Source organism: Fringilla coelebs (genome assembly GCF_963513975.1).
Source record: "Fringilla coelebs genome assembly, chromosome: 15".
Lineage (NCBI taxonomy): Eukaryota > Metazoa > Chordata > Aves > Passeriformes > Fringillidae > Fringilla > Fringilla coelebs.
In genome coordinates, this window is record NC_140041.1 from 4,888,692 (window position 1) to 4,907,060 (window position 18,369).

At 41.7% G+C, this 18,369-nt stretch overlaps 1 protein-coding gene across 1 annotated transcript in view; it reads left to right on the forward strand.

The window, feature by feature from the left end:
* Window positions 1–18,369, forward strand: part of SLIT3 (slit guidance ligand 3) — a 478,838-nt gene that overhangs the window by 360,321 nt on the left and 100,148 nt on the right. The window contains exons 16-19 of the mRNA XM_084215502.1: window positions 2,422–2,572; window positions 3,667–3,741; window positions 11,349–11,492; window positions 13,863–14,006. Coding sequence (XP_084071628.1) covers window positions 2,422–2,572; window positions 3,667–3,741; window positions 11,349–11,492; window positions 13,863–14,006 — 514 coding nt within the window. The remainder of the gene's footprint in view (window positions 1–2,421; window positions 2,573–3,666; window positions 3,742–11,348; window positions 11,493–13,862; window positions 14,007–18,369) is intronic.

The following is an 18,369-nucleotide window of genomic DNA, read 5'->3' on the forward strand; positions in this document are numbered from 1 at the left end:
CTGAGTCCTGTTGTGTTCTCTCAGAGCCTGGCAGTCAGGAGGAATGGATATATGTGCTTAAACAGCTCTGCAAGCAGATGGCTGCATTTCACATTGCTATCCCAGATGGGAATATCTTAATAGAGCAGCCACCTGTCCAAGTGATCTCGAGGCTCAGGTCAAACAGTAAATTTTATCTGGTCTCTGGCAGGTGATTCCTGCTGTCCTCAGGCTAAGAGATGGCTGAGTACTTGCTGAGCACATGCAGGATATTGATTACTTTGACTCAGTGATTACCTGAGTAACTCTTGTTTAAACTCAAAAAGAAAAATGAAGAAAAAAAAGAAAGAAAGAGAGAGAAGGAACAAAAAGTGTGAAGGTGATGTTTGCTCCCTTCCTCTCCTGCTGAGCTGAGGCCTTTCCCCTGTTTTAATGCTGGTAGCTGTGGACAGATGCCCAGGCAGCATCAACTTCTGAGCGCTGCTGCAGTGTGCAGGGTCGTGTGCCTCACCATCAGGAGGGTGGGTGCCAGGCAAAGTGTGATAAAATTCTTTATTTGTTCGGCCAGAAAGCTTGAGAGAAAACCAAATATTTATTTTTCACCCTCCAGTGTTATACACTGCTTTTTCTCCTTCATAAAGAATTCCACTCACCCATCTCTTTTTTTCCCATGGGAAGATGAATCTTGTATCCATCAGCAGACCAAAAATTTTACTTAATAAATGTTTACCCTATGAAATTTTGTCATTTGTGATTTTTTTTTTTCAACAAAAGCTTTTACTAGAAAACTTAGTAGTGCTTCTTCAAGGGTGCAGTTGGAGATTTCCAAGACCCTTTCTGATCACTGATTGTTATTCAATGTGTACTGTAATTGTAGCAGTTTTAATAAACTCTGGTTCTGATAACTGTTTGTCTTTGGTATTGTTTCCGAGGAATCATAAACAACCAAACATTCTGACTACCCAGCTTGGAATGTCCAGGACTGGAAATAAAAGGATAAGTGTTTACATGATAATGGTGTGGGGAAACTCTTAGGCTGTATTTTTATAATGCTTTAAAATGCCCACTGGTCCTAATACTTTAAGTGCTGTGCTGTCAGTGAAGTTGCACTTTAGATGTGTAATTTATAATAAGCACAAAAACCAGCAAAGTATTCAGCACTTCTGAAGTAGTAAGGTACAAATCTGTGTGTCAGTGTTCCCATAATCCAAGCTGGAATTACAGAACAAAACCAAAGTGTGTCTGTGGGATCAGAGTGTTGGATTGCCTGTAGAATTGCTTTTTTTCACTGCATCACCCTGTGGAGATAATGCATAACATAAATTAAAATAATAGTGGATTTAGGAAATGTCATTTTTCTCTCAGAAAACAGTGCATGGTCATAAAATGGGCAGTGGTGTACTTATCAGTCAGGAAGGGGAAGCAGGTGATGAATGTCATCAAGTCTCCATAAGCAAATACCAGCTCAGGTTTAAGTTTTTGTTGATGGTTTTGGGTTCTTAAAACATTTGTTCAGTTCCTCTCTCTGAGAAAGCCTTGTAATTGACTTTTAAAATTTTGGAAACCTTGAAAAATGCTCCTTGGTAATTACAGTCCCTGGGCCTTGCACGGGGCTCTGCAATGGTTCTGGTGCTTCCATTATGAAATACGAAGTGAGTGGGCAGGAGTTGCATGGTGGGGGTTTGGCAGCACTTTGCTTACACACACATTTATTAATCCTCCTGGTTCCTTGAAGCACTGAGATCGAGTTTCCAACCTGCTGCTATTAAACGAGAAAAACCAAACCTGAAAAGGACAGATTAGTTCACTGAGCCTAATTGGAAAAGCATTTCATTAGAATGGGTCAAAAACCCAGTCAAAGGGGTCTGGCAATCACAGTGTAATGGTACATCAGGGAGTGCTTCTCACTAAGTATGCTCTACCCATTCCTTAATTAAAATGAAAATGATTTAAACTGCTATTACTTTCCTTTGCTGTTTGTTTAACATAGTTAATAAAGATATCTAATTGTTGGAAAGTTGACAAGGTTGTCTAATAAAAGATTGCTCTGAGAAATAGCTCTAATAGCTGAGGTCTGAACATTTGGGACTTTCAAATGATGTTTTTAAAAGTCTTTTGTCATTTGAATTCTTTCATGAGATGCCTTTTCCTTGTTGCTGGACTAAATTCCAGATGGGGAAAAAAGTGACTTTGCTGGAAAATACCTTAACAGGTAGGCTCGTTGGACAAGGAATTATTTTGTTAAGGGGAGAGTGAAAAAGCAGGGCCAGGCCTTGGGAATAATTTTTAAAATTGCTGAGCACAAGTCCTTGGCGAGTATTAGGACGGTGAGCAGGAGCTGGGGGATGACAGGAGGCAGCGCCGAGGGTGGATTCCGCGGTACCTCCGGTCACCGCAGTTCTCAGCAGCTGTTTGCTGGAACATTCTTCCCTTTTCTTGCAGGCTCAGAGGATTACAGAAGTAAATTCACTGGGAAGTGCTTCATGGACCTGGTGTGTCCCGAGAAGTGTCGCTGCGAGGGGACGGTGGTGGACTGCTCCAACCAGAAACTGAGCCGGCTGCCCACCCACCTGCCCGAGTACACCACGGACCTGTGAGTGTGCCCCTGGCAGGGCTCCCCAGCTGCACTGCCTGGCTTCTCTCATTTTTAACAGCTGTAAAAGTAACTTGGATAATTAAAGGCACCTCCTGCTTTTATCCCTGTGTGAAAATGGGAAAGATAATTTTATTTCAGAGTTGCACCACCTCTCTCATTTTCTTAGCACCAGCCCTGTGTCCTCCTCCAATGCTGGCCAGGCCAAGCTGTTTCCTTCCTATCCAGTCTACCCTGGAGTTCTCTGCCTTTGCACCTGGTCATTTTTATTTTTTTAACCATTTTAGTGAACCATTTGACTGGGAGTTCATTGCATCTCAGCATTGCCTGCTACTTGGGTGGGGCAGGTTCTATTAAATTAATGTAACTTCTAGACATTTGAGTATGAGAAAACATTTTTATTGCTTAGCAACTGAAGATTCTGGTTCTTTTCTTGCATTAGTAGCCTGTTCAAACAGAATTTTCATTTTTTTTGAGTTAGTGTTGTATTTATTGTACTTATTCTATTTAAAACCTCATAAAAAATATTGATTTGAAGTTAAGAAAAAATATGAGAGACATCCAGAAACACAGCAGAGACTCTACATAGCAAAATGGAGCTGTGTGCAATCAGAGAACGAATTTTACATCCCAAGCCTGCCAAGACAGTGGCCTTCACATTCATTTTGAAGATCAGCTGACTTTTACAGGAAAGGAGCTGAAAGCAGAGCCCCTCTGGTTATGTGGACCCCATCTCCAGTCGCGTGCCTGGTGTGGCAGAGTGCCCCAGAGAGGTTCAGTCACGCACAGGAGGTTTGTGTGCAGTGGGTTAGCTCAGTAATTCCTTATCCCATGCACTGGCAGATGCAGGGGCTCTGACACTGTCCTTTGGCATCACACTCTTCAGGGCATCCTGAGCTTTCACTGTAGATACTCCTCAATGTCCCTTTTGCTTCAAAGCTAAACTCTTTTACCTGTAGGAGTCTGGGGGAGATGGCAAGGAGTGCCTTGCTTCACAAAGGTCATGGTTCTCTGTGTGGCAGCTCTGAATGTCACAGGGATGTATCTGCAGACATCTGTGAGGCATTAAATACCTCTCTGTTTGTTCCTCTCAGGCGTCTGAATGACAATGATATTTCTGTTTTGGAAGCTGTTGGACTCTTCAAGAAATTGCCCAATCTCAGGAAAATGTAAGTCTGAGTTGCTTGTTAGAATACATGCAGCCTTGGGTTGGAAGGAAGGAGGGAGGGGCGAGTTTTTATGTTTAAGTACTGCAGTAGTAGAAATGACTTTTTTAATGTGAGTTTAACGAAACTGAAGGAGTTCCCTGTTGGATGGACAGGCACAGTTAAACCCCACTGACAGATGAAGACCCCTAGGCTGACATTTCAGTGGGTTTTTAAGGCTACATGTCTTAGTCTTTCACTCAGAGACTGACAGGAATTCTGTCCCAGAGTTTATTCCACTGTATGCTTATTGCTGGAGATGATTATGACATTTAGCATTTTGGTTTTGTCTCTCAAATGTATTGTGTGCCTCCAGCTGTGGTGTGGTTGTTTCAGATAGTCAAAGGGAAATAATATTATGAGATATGGACAATGGCAGCTCCTGGTGATCATTATTGGTTTAGGGAGGAGCATCAATTAGCAAACATATAGAGCAGTCATTCAAATGTAGCTGTATAATTCTGCTGGCAGTCCTGCACAGTGCATTGTATATATTTAATAAAAGCAGTGTTTTGGAAAGAGAATAATATGTCAGATACCTGCTGATAGTCTTCCAGATGGATCCTTCTGAAGTTATTTAAAGTTTTAACCCTATGGACCCATTGCTAATGTCTCATTTAACTGTGTGCTTTTGGTAAGGTTTTACTGTCTGGATCAAGCTAATTTAGGGAACCCAACCCAGCCAGGCAATTTGTTCTGCATTTGTTTCACGTGGTTTCTGCCATCTGGAGCTTCCTGGCCATTTGAGTCCCTGTGAGACCTCAGGGGCTTTGGAGGCAACTCTGGTGGGATTCTTTTTAATTCTGCAAGAGTTTCAGATGCAGCACTGCGGGCTCGGGGTGGGGTTGTATCTGTGTAAGTGCAGCCCATCAGGCTTGGGGAACTAATCACAAACATTTGCCTCATGTTTTATGAATGATCAATAATTTGTAGCTACAGTGCACTCAGAAAATGATGTTGACATTGTTAAGTGCTCTGTTCCCTGTGTAAGTAGATAGTAAACAGGAATGAAAAATGCATGCTATATAAGAGTACACAGAAACTGGAAAGCATCTGTCCTCATCAAACCTTCAGAATTTATGTTTTGAAAATTGGAATAATTTGTTTTTATTTAAATCTTACTGTAGGGAAGTACAGTGCTGTCCCTCCTGTCCTCATCAATCACTCAGAGGGAGGGATGCCTTGACAGAGGCTGTATTTTGGGAATAAATCCAGCACGAAACCATTGTGAGGGTATTTTTAAGAGTTTGTTTCCTGTGAAACAAAAGATTCTTTTATCTGTCCTTGGTAGCTGCTGAGATCAGAGGTGTGCAGGAGCAGGTCAAACTCATGGCAAAAGGAAGCTGCACCCTACAAAGGGTCTCTTGCTGGGTTTTAGTGGCAGCCTCCAGGCAGAGGCTCCTTAGGAAATCTTTGTAGCTGAGCTCATTTCTTTTGTTCTACCTGATGCTCTAAAGAAGCTTCTCCATTTTGATAAAAGGGATTTTCTGAAAACAGTGGTTTTCCATATGAGGAGGCCAACATTTCAACCACAACTTCACTCAGTGGCCTGACCCCTAAAAAGCCAGATTAAACTTCTGTGAAAAGAAGGGGTTCCCGGGAAGAAACAAGCAAATAAACACCTTTTTCCTTCCCAGCTATTATTTGTAAATCAGGCCAAATCCTTCTGCTAATGAGAGGCCCCTCTGCACCCAGCAGGGAGGGAGAGGTGGGGAGTTCCCAGAGGGGATGCACAGGGTCTGCCCTGGGGCTCGCTGCTGCTGCTAAATCAGACAGGAACAGCACTGATCCAGTCCCCATTTTGTAGTGTGTGTAAGGGACAAGAAATCCAACTATTGTTTGATTGACATTACTGACTGTGTCTCATCATGTATTCCTTGTCTGCTTGAGTGTTAAAGGCAAACAGCAGGTGGAGGAGTCTGTCTGGAAATTGAAGTGCTTCCCAGGCTTAAGAAAACAGCCCAGAGCTTTGCAGGGGCAGGGCATTAGCCTAAATCAGATAATTTTGTTTTTCTTTGTTTTTTCTCTGAAATACTCTTTTTTTCCCAGAATGAATCTGAATCTCTGTAATATGGGTATCTGAAGGGTATTTGAATGCTTTGAATGTCCTCTGGTTGTCTTTCACTTGAGTTTAGGAGTAGTGACAGATCCATGCCAAGGAACTTGGAAAATAAACTTCATTTCAGAGAGCTATTGTGGCTCTCCACTGTGGCTGGTAAAGCTCCAGCAGAATTCCAGAGAGTCAAAATGATGGGGAAAAAAGGCAAGTGTCAGACCACCTTTGCAGCATGTGGTAGCACCAGCCCCACCTCTGATATGTAATTTGTCTGCAAATAGTCCTCCTAAGCTGAATCTTATTGTATGATGTGTCAGCCTAGGATTTAATACATTTTAATGCAAAACAAAATTGAATTCTTGATATAAAAATGTAAAGGTCAGAGATACATAATGCAATGTGATGCTACATTTTACTTAGGAATTAAATAGCTAAGATTACTCTGCTGGTTTTTAAAAGGTTAACATATCTGCGTGTGCCTTTAAAAAAAATAATCAGCTTCAATAATTAGCTGCAAAATCCCAGATACACAGTGTGGTTTTCACAACCTAAATTTTAATTTTCTTTATGTTTAATGCTTTTTACAGTAGAATGAAAAGATTCTTCTAGACAGGTCTAATCCAGTCCAGAAGTCATTTACTGGGTTCTCCAGTGACCTCTGTTTTGTTTTCAGTGTGTTTTTACTGAATAGCCTCACCTGATCTTGCCTGTGCAAAGGGGAAGCTGAAGGCTCTGGGGGCTGAGGTCCCATCCCACCAACTTCAGGCTCCAAGGACTGGGTTGGTGACATTTTGCTGTGGTTAGCAAAGAGCTTTGAATCTGCCTGGAGTGCAGGAGAAATGCAAGGATGCATTTCTGAGTTCTTGAGGAGTGGGAGCAGCTCCAGCCCTTGGACTTCTGGGGGTGTCCTGAAAAGGCTCCAGGAGCTGCTGCCCTCCAGCCATGGGAGCTGGGAGCTGCTGCCTTTCACAGAGAATTCTGCTTCCAGTGGGAGATGTTCTCACTCAGCACATCAAGGTCTCATGGCAGGTAGGGGAGGGGAGAAATCCCTGTTCACAGAGGTGAAATTTTGACTTCTGTGGAAGGCAGCAGTTCATTTCTTGGCAGCAACCACCCAATTCAGCGTGGAGCAAGCACTGGGAGCCCCACCACTGCCTGGCAATGCCTCAGTTGTTAATTAGAGAAAAAACCTTCCAGTGCCTGGAGACTCCCATGGGACAGGTTCAATATCCAAAACCCCCTGGGTGTCTGACCCAGAGGGAGCACAGAGCACCCTCACTGCCTGAAATGGAATTCTGACCCACAGGCAGAGGCTGCAGCCCCCAGGTGCCATCTCTAGAGCTTGCCCACTCCCCTGTGCCTACAGGAAATCTGTGGCCATTCCCACTGAGGTGCCAGCAGCTGTTTCTGCAGGGAAAAAAAAATCAGCAATGAGCTCACATTCAAAATAGAGAGGTGAGCTGCCATACTTCATGCACTGCTGGGGAGAAAGGGGACTGACCTCTTCTCTGGAGAACAAGAGTAATGAAAAATGTTTACCTCAAAACCTGAAAGGGTCATCTAACAGTTCATTCAGTTAAGCTTTGCCAAAGTGACAAAGTGAACATATAATATGGTTTTTATTATAAGAAATGTCAGGCTGTGTTGCCAATAGCTGGTACTGCCAACCCACCTCCAGCATGTAATTGCCTTTGGAGGCTTAATTTGGCTGTGAGTATTTCTGCTAGATAGAACTGTATGGAGTGTCAGACCAGGAGCTGAACGTTTTACATGTGAAATTAAATTGAATCATGATAAAGTTTGTGGACTAGAAGTCAGCTTCAAAACCAGGATATCAGGTTTCTGGGGGAGGCAGAAGTCGTTTGTGCCCTTGGAAACAGCTGTTACCTGTTGTTCCTTCCCCTAAGCATGAATTCTGCCATGGCAAATGAGGTTGCAGTCATTTGTTACACAGAAACAGACTTTTTATTTTCTGGAAATGGGGTTGAGGAGTGTGTTGTGCTTAGTGGCATGTGGGCTCAGTGTGTTTTTTACAGCAAGGCCATCAGTCTGCTCTGCTGGGTGAGTGCAGGGGTGGCACTGGGTGCAATTCACTGTCTGTCTGTAGTATTTAAGGCTTTCAGTGCCATGCAGCTCCTGGGGACAGCTCACACCATCAAACCCAGCCAGGCTGCTGGTAAAGGCTGTAAAACCCTCTCAGCATCCTCCAGGGGATGGATGCAGCAGCACTGGGCTTTTCTCCTCACATGTGGAATCTTTAAGATTCCAAGCACATCTCCAGCAGACAGAAATATTCTAGGGAAACCCCACTCAGAGCAGGCTGGTTTTGTGATAAAACTGCAGGGCTGGAGGTGAGACCAAGCAGATCTTTTGTGGCTGCAGATCTCTCTCAGAGGCTTTCCAGATGGGAAGGTGTGTCAGTAACTCAGCACTGGGGAGCTGGAATGCTGACATTGCCCCAGCAGGTACGGCAGGGTGAATGCTTCTGGTAATTCTGAATAGAATCCAGCTTGCTGTTGAAGTTATGAGATCAACAGAAATAATATTATTATAAACTTCAGCCATAAAGTAAATAAAATGTGACTGAAAAGTGAGCTGTGTGAACAATGTCACCTTGATAGCTTCTTGAGCTCTTCATTTCCTATTCACAGCCCCCCATAAAGCAGAGTTAGGCTTTCTGAAAATTTATTTTGACCTCTTGCCCAAAATATAAGTCTGGAGATAGGATTAAATGTTATCACCAGGGTAAATCAGGAAGTCCTTATGGAAAAAGCCTTCAGGAGTTACCAGGCTGAGGTCAGGCTGGCTCCCATCTGGGTCCTGCCAGAGGGCAGAGGAGTCTCCAAACCCAGTTTCTTTTCCACTGGCTTCCAGGATTTCAAGAAGAATTCCTGGTAGAATCTCAGTGTTGCAAGAGGATGGGGCTTTTCTGTGGTGGGAGTTTGCTATAAACTGTCAGTTGGTTTTTTCTGATAAAAAATTCCTTGCAAAGCGTTGATGATCACATATAAAAGAATCTTTAAGGCTGGGAAGGATGGAGTTAGAGGTCTCAGAGTTGCAGACCAGGCAAAAGGTTACAGTGCTTTCATTTTTTAAGTTTTATACCAGCTGATTATTTTTCCTGGTAACCCTTAGACTGAAGACTATGTAATATCTCATGTTTATTATTCTAGCTGTTCAGACTTTAGGAGGAAACTTTTTTGGTTTTCTTTTTGGTGGCTGAATGTTGTCATCTACCACTTTTTTTTTTGTTGTTGCATTCTGATATGGGAAACTCCAGTTCAGGAAGACAAATAACAAAATCCAGGCTGGCAGAACATGTGCTTTGACAATATTCCAGGCAGCACTGCAGGACTGTAACATCTTTACCTATTTATTACTGCAGAGCTTCTCCTTTCCCTGCCTTGCAGCTTTGATTTCAGCATAATGTTGGATTTTCAAATCTTTTGCATGGGAAAGGTATTTATAATTGGCTTCTTCTGAGACTGCTGGCATATTTATGGGTAATTCTGTCTTGCTGAAAAGATCAGGCATTATTAACTCAAATGAGCAGAGTTGCCTATCTGCTGAAGTCCTTTGGCAGCAATTAAAATTCAGATGTTAGCAGTGTATAAAGGTGCCAATTCCTTTGCAGATGGTGGCCAGCTTTTGTCTCCAATATTTGCTCTTTTCAGTATCTAACAGACCATTAAAATTGCCCCCATGTTTTAATATATGTACCTAAATATCTTTTATATGGTAAAAAGTAACTGATAAAACTTAACAACTACAACTGTAAGTCAGTTTGCAATCTGCAAAGTCTTTGTCTATTATGGTAACTCACCCTCCCTTCCCACCACAAACATTTACTTACTTATTCTGTGCAAATATGCATCGTGGCATGATCTTTACCAGGAGGGGCATCTTTGGGAGCATTTCTTTATGCCAGCATTCAGAAGAGATGCTGAGCTATAAACATTTCCACTGGAGAAATAGCTGAGCCCCAAAATTAAATGCATATGTCAGAATATCCTCCCTTGACTTGCTTTGACACTGAACATAAACTCTTCATGTGAGCCTTAGCACAAAGCACTAAACTTCTGGAAAGAGAAATCTGCCTGTAAGTATTTCTAGATGTTTTTATGTTATTTTTGGCTGATTGCTGGCGTGCTCCTATTCTTTCTGATCACAAGAAAGCACAAGAGGTGATGGGCCACATGCTGTAGGGCCCACTCTCTGACAGTTGTTCAGCAGACATAAACCAGTGTACTCCAGTTTCCCACATGAAACATATTTCCAAGGCTCTTTTTTTTATTTTATTTTATTAAGTGATGACTTCTGAAAAGAGCAAGACCCACATTATTTCTATCTGAGGCCAAGCTGTCCTCTTTCCATGTCTTCTGTCAACTTTTATCCCAGTAAGATTGCCAGCTCTTCTGAGCAGAGTAGCCCAGGTGTTAATCTGATACCTTGTCATTTGTTTTATATCACCTGGAATTGGATTTTGAAACTATTACTCATGCTGTGTCTGTACTGGGATAATTTCTGGAATAATGTGCTATTCTGCATGAGTAATGGTGTTGGAATTCAGCATCTTCTTGGGAGCAAGAATAAATCTTGTACTTTCTCCTTTTTGTTGTCGATAGTGAAACAAAGACCAGTGTTTCCTGTCACAGACCTCAACAAATAGAATTATTCATCATAATCTATACAGGACATCATGGGAGATATTTGAAGGACTCAGGCCCAAATGTGCTTAAGGCCTTCTATATAAATGTTTTAAATAATTAAATGCCATTTATTTTTATGCATCTCTGATGGCACTTTTATCATTCAGAAATTGTCTGTTCATGGGGGTTTTCACAAATATGAAATATTCAAAGGATTAATTTTGCATTTCAGGAGAACTTCATTCGACTTTGTAGATCAAAGTTTTCTAGTATGGATCTACAAGCAAACATCTTGAGACTGTATAGGCAGAGTAAATATTTGGACAACAATGCTGTGTATTGTGGTTGCTGTGAATTGACAGTTAAGAGATACTTGTTTCATTTGGAGTGGTGGTTTTTCATTTAAGTGCACACACTAAAGGTGGTATCAGATACGTGGTACAGTGAATAAAAGTGGTCCATATTTCAATTTGTGACACCATTTCAATGGCAGTTACATTCACTGACTCTTGCCAGATGAGCACCCACATCCAAGCATTGTCCATAACTTCATTAATCTGATGCTGGAAACTCCCACTTAACTGTTTGCAGATAAGAAACAACTACATGAGGTGTTAAAATCTGGTAGCTGCATTAATTTAAATTATCTTGATATAGCTGAAATAATTGTGGTTTTGATGAGTGCAGGGGAGCTATTTGTGAGAACATAGGAATAACTTTGAATTTCTGGATGCTCTCCTTGCTGAATGAATAGATAGGTCTCTCTAGATAACCACTAAACCAAACAAATTCTTCCTATCTCCCTCCCTCCAGTGGGATGCTTGGAATAAAACACTGCTGATTTCCTTATTGGTGTGTCCTTGCAGAAACCTGAGCAACAACAAGATCAAGGAGATCCGGGAGGGCGCGTTCGACGGCGCGGCGGGCGTGCAGGAGCTGATCCTGACAGAGAACCAGCTGGAGTCCGTGCATGGAAGGATGTTCAGGGGCCTCACGGGGCTGAAGACCCTGTAAGTGAGAGCCTCTGTTCCTCCCTGGGCAGGGGGGAGTGCTCAGGCTCAGCTGTGCCTGCTAAAATATCTCATATTACACAGGCAGTGCTGCTGCTGGGCCTTGAGGGTTTCAGTCTATCTCTACTCCTGGGCAGGTTTGAGATTTATGAGCTTTTTCTGAAAAATGGACAGATTTTCACAGGACTGACATGATGGGGAACCTGTCATGTGTCAAATTTGTGCACTTCCAGTCGTTTAATGCTTTTATTATTTTGTTATTTCCTGTGGAAACAAGACGTGTAGGAATGTGTTTGCTGTCTCCTTGTCCATCCTTCCACTGTTCCTCCACCCAAATTGGAGCTGTGCACATGACTGGGTAGGGCTGTCAAGAAATAGACTCTAGGAATCAAAGTACAGTTAAAATCTGCAATTTCATTTGCAAAAAAAATACTATTTATGTTGGAAGGTATCATGACACAATTAGTACAGTCCTTACTCAAGTGTAAAAAGAAATTCAAGTTTCATTTCAAGGACTTTGTTCTGTGATGACAAATATGGAACTTTTGCTGTTCCATTAACATTTTTTGTGGTTACAGCCATCTGTGCTTCAATTTAATGTATGCACTTTACTAAGGGATTTGAAAATACTGCCCATAGATATTAAATTAATTTTTATACTGTAAAGCAGCCTGTGGCAGTGCTCCTAAACAAAATTCAGCATTTTTTTAATAAAAAGATGCTTAACATTCAAGCTATCCTGCTGACCTGACCTACATTTCCCCCAGCTGATAAAGCAGTCTAAATATACACAGCATGATATGAGGATTTGTGAGTCTAAGTGTTCTTTCAGGAAGGGCACACAGTGCATGCTGAACCATGATAGGAAACCAAAGGGTTTGGCTTGAGGGACACATATTGCTATCCATTAATTGACTTTCTTTCAGCATTAAAATAGTAATCTTTTGCAAAGGGGCTGCGTTTGTCAGGGTCATGGTCCAGCTTTTAAAAGGCTGTGTGTTCCTGCAATGTGAGAAATCACTGTGCAGGATATATTGGCATTCAAATGATCCCACCCTGCAGTTCTGCTGCCTGATGCGTTCCATACAGGGCAGGAGAAATGTTTCCTGCTGCTGCTAAGGCACTAAGGGCCTCATTCTCCCATTTACTGCTTGTTCATTTTAGAGCTGGTGCTCTTGACCTGGCAAAAGTGTGTCTCTGTGCCCTGTGGGTCTTTCCTGACACAGTTTCACCCCAGCTGCAGTCCCAAAATTACAGAGTGGTGCCTCTGGTGGTAGCTGCACAGTGTTCAGACAGGCAGTGTCTGTGATGACACTGTCACTGTTTTCTCAGCTACATCTAAACTCTCTCTGGTGATTTTCAGGTGGCTGTTGATGTAGCATTTCGATGCCCAGCTGGCAGATACCAATCTGAGATTTAAATTCAAACTCCTGAAGGAGTCTGAATTTCCATTTTTGAATTTCCCTGCATGAGTTTGATACCCAGGGGTTAACCCTCCTCAGTTTGGAGGATCAATTCGCTGCAACAATTCACTGCATGTATTCTGTGGGCCTTTGGTAGTGTGCTTTAATTACTGAATGATTTTTCACCTAAGTAGGAATATCACAACAGTGCAGCGATGTTTACAGACCCAGATATTGATTGGCATGCAGTGTAACAAATACACATGAGCCTTTTTTGCAACGGAGTGAAACAAGATACTCCAGTCTTTCAGATTAATTGGGCTTTATTGTCGAGTTCATTGTTACCATAACAACTCACAGAGATGTATCTTCCAAAACACAGCTCTGATTCATCTGGTACAAGCGCCAAGCAAAGACCATTTTATAGAATAATTACTGGGTTTTGTCTTCACAATTAATGATGATAATGACATTCCAGAGCTTGTGCCAGGTCTGCAAATCTTTCCTACGATATTCCTTGATTTTTGATGAGGATTCTGTTTTCTTCTATGCTTTTGTAGTGTGGATTACAAAAAACATCCAGGACATGAGCAGAAGTAATGCAGCCAGTATTGTTATTGTCACACACTTCTGGCAGTCTTTCTCAAATGATCTCTGAAATACATCTCAGCCTGCTCTCAGATATTTATTAAATTGAGCCTTTAGTTTTTATTTCAGGTTTGTCACTAGTAATAATTTTAATTGCATATTGCTTTCAGATGTGCAGCTCCCATCAGCCTCTAATGTTGAGTTGAAGAGATGCATTTTAAATTCACAAGACCATGAATCTAACCCTCCTCTAGCTGTGTTCTACTTCAGCAATCAATAAAACCAGAACGATTTCCAAAGCATCTCTTGATGCCCTTGGTAAAGCACCTCCCATCCTGAAATTATAGTGGTTCCTAATTCCCTGTTTTAATCCTTGTAGGATGCTGAGGAGCAACTCCATCAGCTGTATCAACAACGACACCTTTGCTGGCCTGAGCTCAGTGAGGCTCCTGTCTCTGTATGACAATCACATCAGCACCATCACCCCTGGAGCCTTCAGCACTCTGGTCTCTCTGTCCACAATGTAAGTTTTCTTGTTACATGTCATGGTGCTGTTCTTCTGTGCTTTCCTTTTAAAAAAGACAACATTTCAGTTTGTATGGAAACCCTCATCTAGGGAAAGAAAACTCCATCCTAGTGAAATCACAGGTTTGGAGGATACAAGGTGTAATTTTTATTTTTAAAAAAATTGGTGAGTTTCAGCTGGAGGGGCTGAAAACACTTGCAGGTTGCCAGCTCAGGCAGCATGACTGTGTTTTGCAGTGTCATAGCCCAGTGCAAGGTACAGGAGAAGGTCATGTAAAACAATTCTGCAGATTCAAAGAGTGTAGCTTATCACACACTCAGCTCCCTGAAGCTGCTTTAGTGTCAGAAGAGTCTGATTTTGTAAGAACAGCTTTATTAGTTAATTAGTTAAACATCAGAAGTCTACTACTGATTCTTAGATTTTCAGAGCATCTGAAGAAGACAAAATAATCAAGTCTTAATGTGAATTTGAAAATCCCACCCTAAGCTTTATTTTAATTCTCTTACACTTCTCAGTCATTCTTTGAGATATTTCCCATGCTTCTTAAATACTTTTAAATGGTTTTTTACTGTGTCCATTTTAATAAAGTACAGACTGATAAATATGGAAAGAAAGTCTGCCTTTTGTTTCCAGCTGTGAGAGGTGTTGCTGTTAATGGAAATTGCCTGTCCTGAAAATACAGCCTAATTGTCCAGTCAAAATAAACTCTCAATCCTATTGCATTTCAGGATTGGAAAACATTCTTCATCATGTTTGGGCAGAGAAGGAAGTGTTGAATCTCAGCTGTTTTGTTGCTGACACTTTCCCTTTGCTGTGGCAACCTTTCACCAGCAAATCAGTTATCATTTTGGCATTAGCTCTCTGCAGCATAAGGAACACAGGATTTTCTTTCCTTTTACATTGTGTAGTCCCAAGAATCTCCTCAAAATTGATGGACAAAGAGAAAAACACAAGCAGATTATTTTTATTGACTGTTTTCAAGTCAAAGCAAGTGGCACTTGCTGAGATTTTGTTGTCACTGTGCTGCAGGCAGTGCCTGCTGCTCCTCTGTTCTCTCTGGGCTTCCCTCCGTGGCTCCCTTTGTGCAGGGACTCTCTGAATCAGTCTGTGAAGCTCCTACCTAGAATTGTCCTTGTCATATTTTGTTAGAAAATAGCCCATTTTCTTTTTTCATCTGCGGGAAAAGATTGTTGCACTTTCTAGTGAGAGCAATTAAAGCCGCTGCTAATTAGAATGCATGGCTTTGGCACTGGTTTATAATCCTGTTGGTTCCTAGCTGTGTCTTGGTGGAAGAGTTTGTTCTTTGGCACATCTTCAGTCTGTATTTCATCTACAGGCAGGCCAGGTGTGGTTTTGGCTTCTTTAGACCCTGGGTTGAGGCCGTGGTGATTTTTGCCGTGCAGATGCAGAGTTCAGCTTTGTTCATTTCACGGCAGCACTCCCCTGTGGGTGGATTCACTGGATGACAAACAGCACTGAAGTTAGATGGTGGGGCTGTTTTCCCTGCTCAGCCCACACTTTGGGAGCTAATGGGGCGCTGCAATGCCTTACTTTCACATCTACCAATGGGAGACAAAAACTCGTGCAATGCTCCATTTCCATTTTTATATTGGCAGATTTGCAGCACTAAAGAACATTGTTCCTTTTGCTCTTACCTTTTGTGAGTCAGTCTCGTTGATATTCTCAAAACATGGACAGCTCTGAAAATAATACCCAATCTAATGATTTTCAATGGAAGAATAGCATCTATTTGGTAGAAAAAATGCAATTTTTATTTTGTTGTTGGTCAAACTAGGCACTGTAGTATCTTAATTTGAAGTGCCCTTGCATTTCTTCACACAGAAAATTCAGTCATGTCTTGTAGTCCTTACACAGTCAAGGGAGATATTTGCAAGCAGAACTTCTTTTCCATGGATTATTATTAAAATAACTGCATGACTGCAGAATGCCAGAATGACATAAAACTATTCTTGTATAAACTTAACCTGAATTCCAGAATATATTTTCAATCTAATTTCAAAAACATCCAGATGTCTTCCTGCATGTTTTTCTAACAGGTCACTAGAATCCATTTAAATAGTTAATATTCTATGACTTCTTTGTAATTTTGAAGAGGCACTTGTAGTAGGATATACATATTTCATTCCTCAAGACTTCTATTTCCCCTTGATTTTTAAAATATGTCTATGTCCTTGAGTAAACACTTCTGAATTTAATGTTAGTACAAAATCTCTGCTAAAAGTTTGATTGCTGTATTTCTGTCTGAGTGGGTAAATCACTATTGTACGTGTAGGAACTCTGATTATTACTGATGAGTTTTCACATCAATTTTTCTGCCCAGCATTACTGTTTCTGATTTGAGAACTCCACTTGAATAGTCAGTTCCTTCAGTAAAGCTTTGACGTATAATTGGCCTTTCCAGACTTTCAATTCCATTTCAAGTCAAGTAGGAAATCTCTTTATCCATGTGATAGTTTCAGGAGAAATTTCATCTTACATTTCTATCAAAAGTTGCATTGCAGCCTTGCCATGGAAGGAGCATGCATGTAGGGACGTGTGAACTTCAGACTGCATTAAAGCTAAAAATCCCTGCTCTGCATTGGGAAAAGGATAAAATCTAGAAGTTGGTAAAGTGGCAGAAGATCATGTGGAATTACTGACAAGATAAATTTGTTCTTTTTCTGCCTGGAGTGATTTGAATTTCTAAATGGGAGATTTGTTTATTTGTTAATTTTATCTGTAACAACCTATTTCTTTCTTACTTCCTAAGAAAGAAGTTCCTTCTGAACTAAAGAGTCCAAAAATTTTACTTCATGTATTAACCTGTGTTTGCCAGGAAGGAAAGGAGGCTTTGTGGATAGTTACATGAAGTCAAAACAATCTCTCCTCTCTAGACAGGGATAATTACTATTTTTTGATATAGAGCATTTTGTAGATGGAATGTTTGTCAAAGTTTTTGATAAGCCTTGGTAAGATGCTCTCTAGATGTGCGAGATGTCCCTTACCCTCAGAGCTGCTGATTTTCCAGAACCCTGATTATCCACCCCTGCTGTTTGTTCCCAGTTGTGGATTGTTCAGTTCTGAGGGTCTGTGTCGTGGAAGCAGCTCTGTGAACATGATCTCACTCTCTCAAATGGCCTTGGAAGCGCTGCCTCGCCCGGCTCGGCCGTTCAGGCACTCCGCTCGTGCCAAACGCTGTCAGGGTGGAAAATACACAAAGCATCCTGCATGTGGTCCCGTTATGGATTAAAGAAAATGGAGAACAATTCAGAAGGAAAGCAGCTAGAATTGGAGTATTGCTTTCAGTGCTCTTTTGCACCTTCTGTATGAAAGCTCTCGTGTAGCCTGCTGGGTTTCTCACCTTTCTGCAGCGTTTGAGTCTAAGTGTGAAGCAGGTGGAGTGTCTTTATAACATTATGCTGAGTTTTCTGCTCCCCCCAGTTCTCCTTTCTCCACAATGTCCACAGGCCTGTGTTAAATCCACATGGGATTAACCCCAGAGCTCCAGGGCAGAGCAGTGATTGAAGTAGGCTGTGCTGCAGTGCTGAGAGCAGCTGTAAATCATATGGTGGCTGTGTGATTTTGGCCTAGAACCTACAGAATTTAGGAGCTGCTTTGGGTTTGCTTTCTAACTGCCCCACCTCAACTGTGCCACATGTTTTTGTCTTCAGTACTATTGTTTTCTGAAGGAATTGTTTGGCTGAAGTCCTAATGTGATTTGGACTGCATATTTAGGTTTGTGAAAGCATCTTGTAAGGGAAGACTTAAAAGCTACTTTAGCAATTGAAGTATACCTGCAATTGAAGTGCCTGTTTCTTGCCTTCAAATTTCTTGTCTTAAAAGATATGCTATGATTTAAAGAAATTTCATTATTGTATTATATATAAATACCAATTCTTGGGCACATTCACACATGATGTGAATATTCCATCAATATATTGGTTTAGAGACTTCATTTTACATTCACAGCCCCTGACAGCTCATTCTTCTTCCATGAGGCAGCCTCAGACAGAGGCTGCTGATTCTCCCTCCCTGAACAGAGCACAGCCAGCTCTCCCTTTTTACCAGGGACCTCTTTCCTTCAGCAGAGGTTTAGTTAGGAAGGAGCTGCTAAGCCAGGCTGTGTTCAGGCTCCATCCCTCTCGTGGAGGTGTCAGGTGTTTGCTTTGGGGGCTGCCCACCTCAGCACCATGCCTGGGCTGCAGCTCTGCATGGAAGATATTTCAGGAGCTGGAGCAAGATTTGCAGCAGGCAGCAGAGTAGATGCTTTTCACTAAGGGCACCCAGACCTGAGAAATTTTCCCAAGTGGCTCAAGATGACAGTGCTGCTTTATATGTGTATGTATGTACATGTATAGTG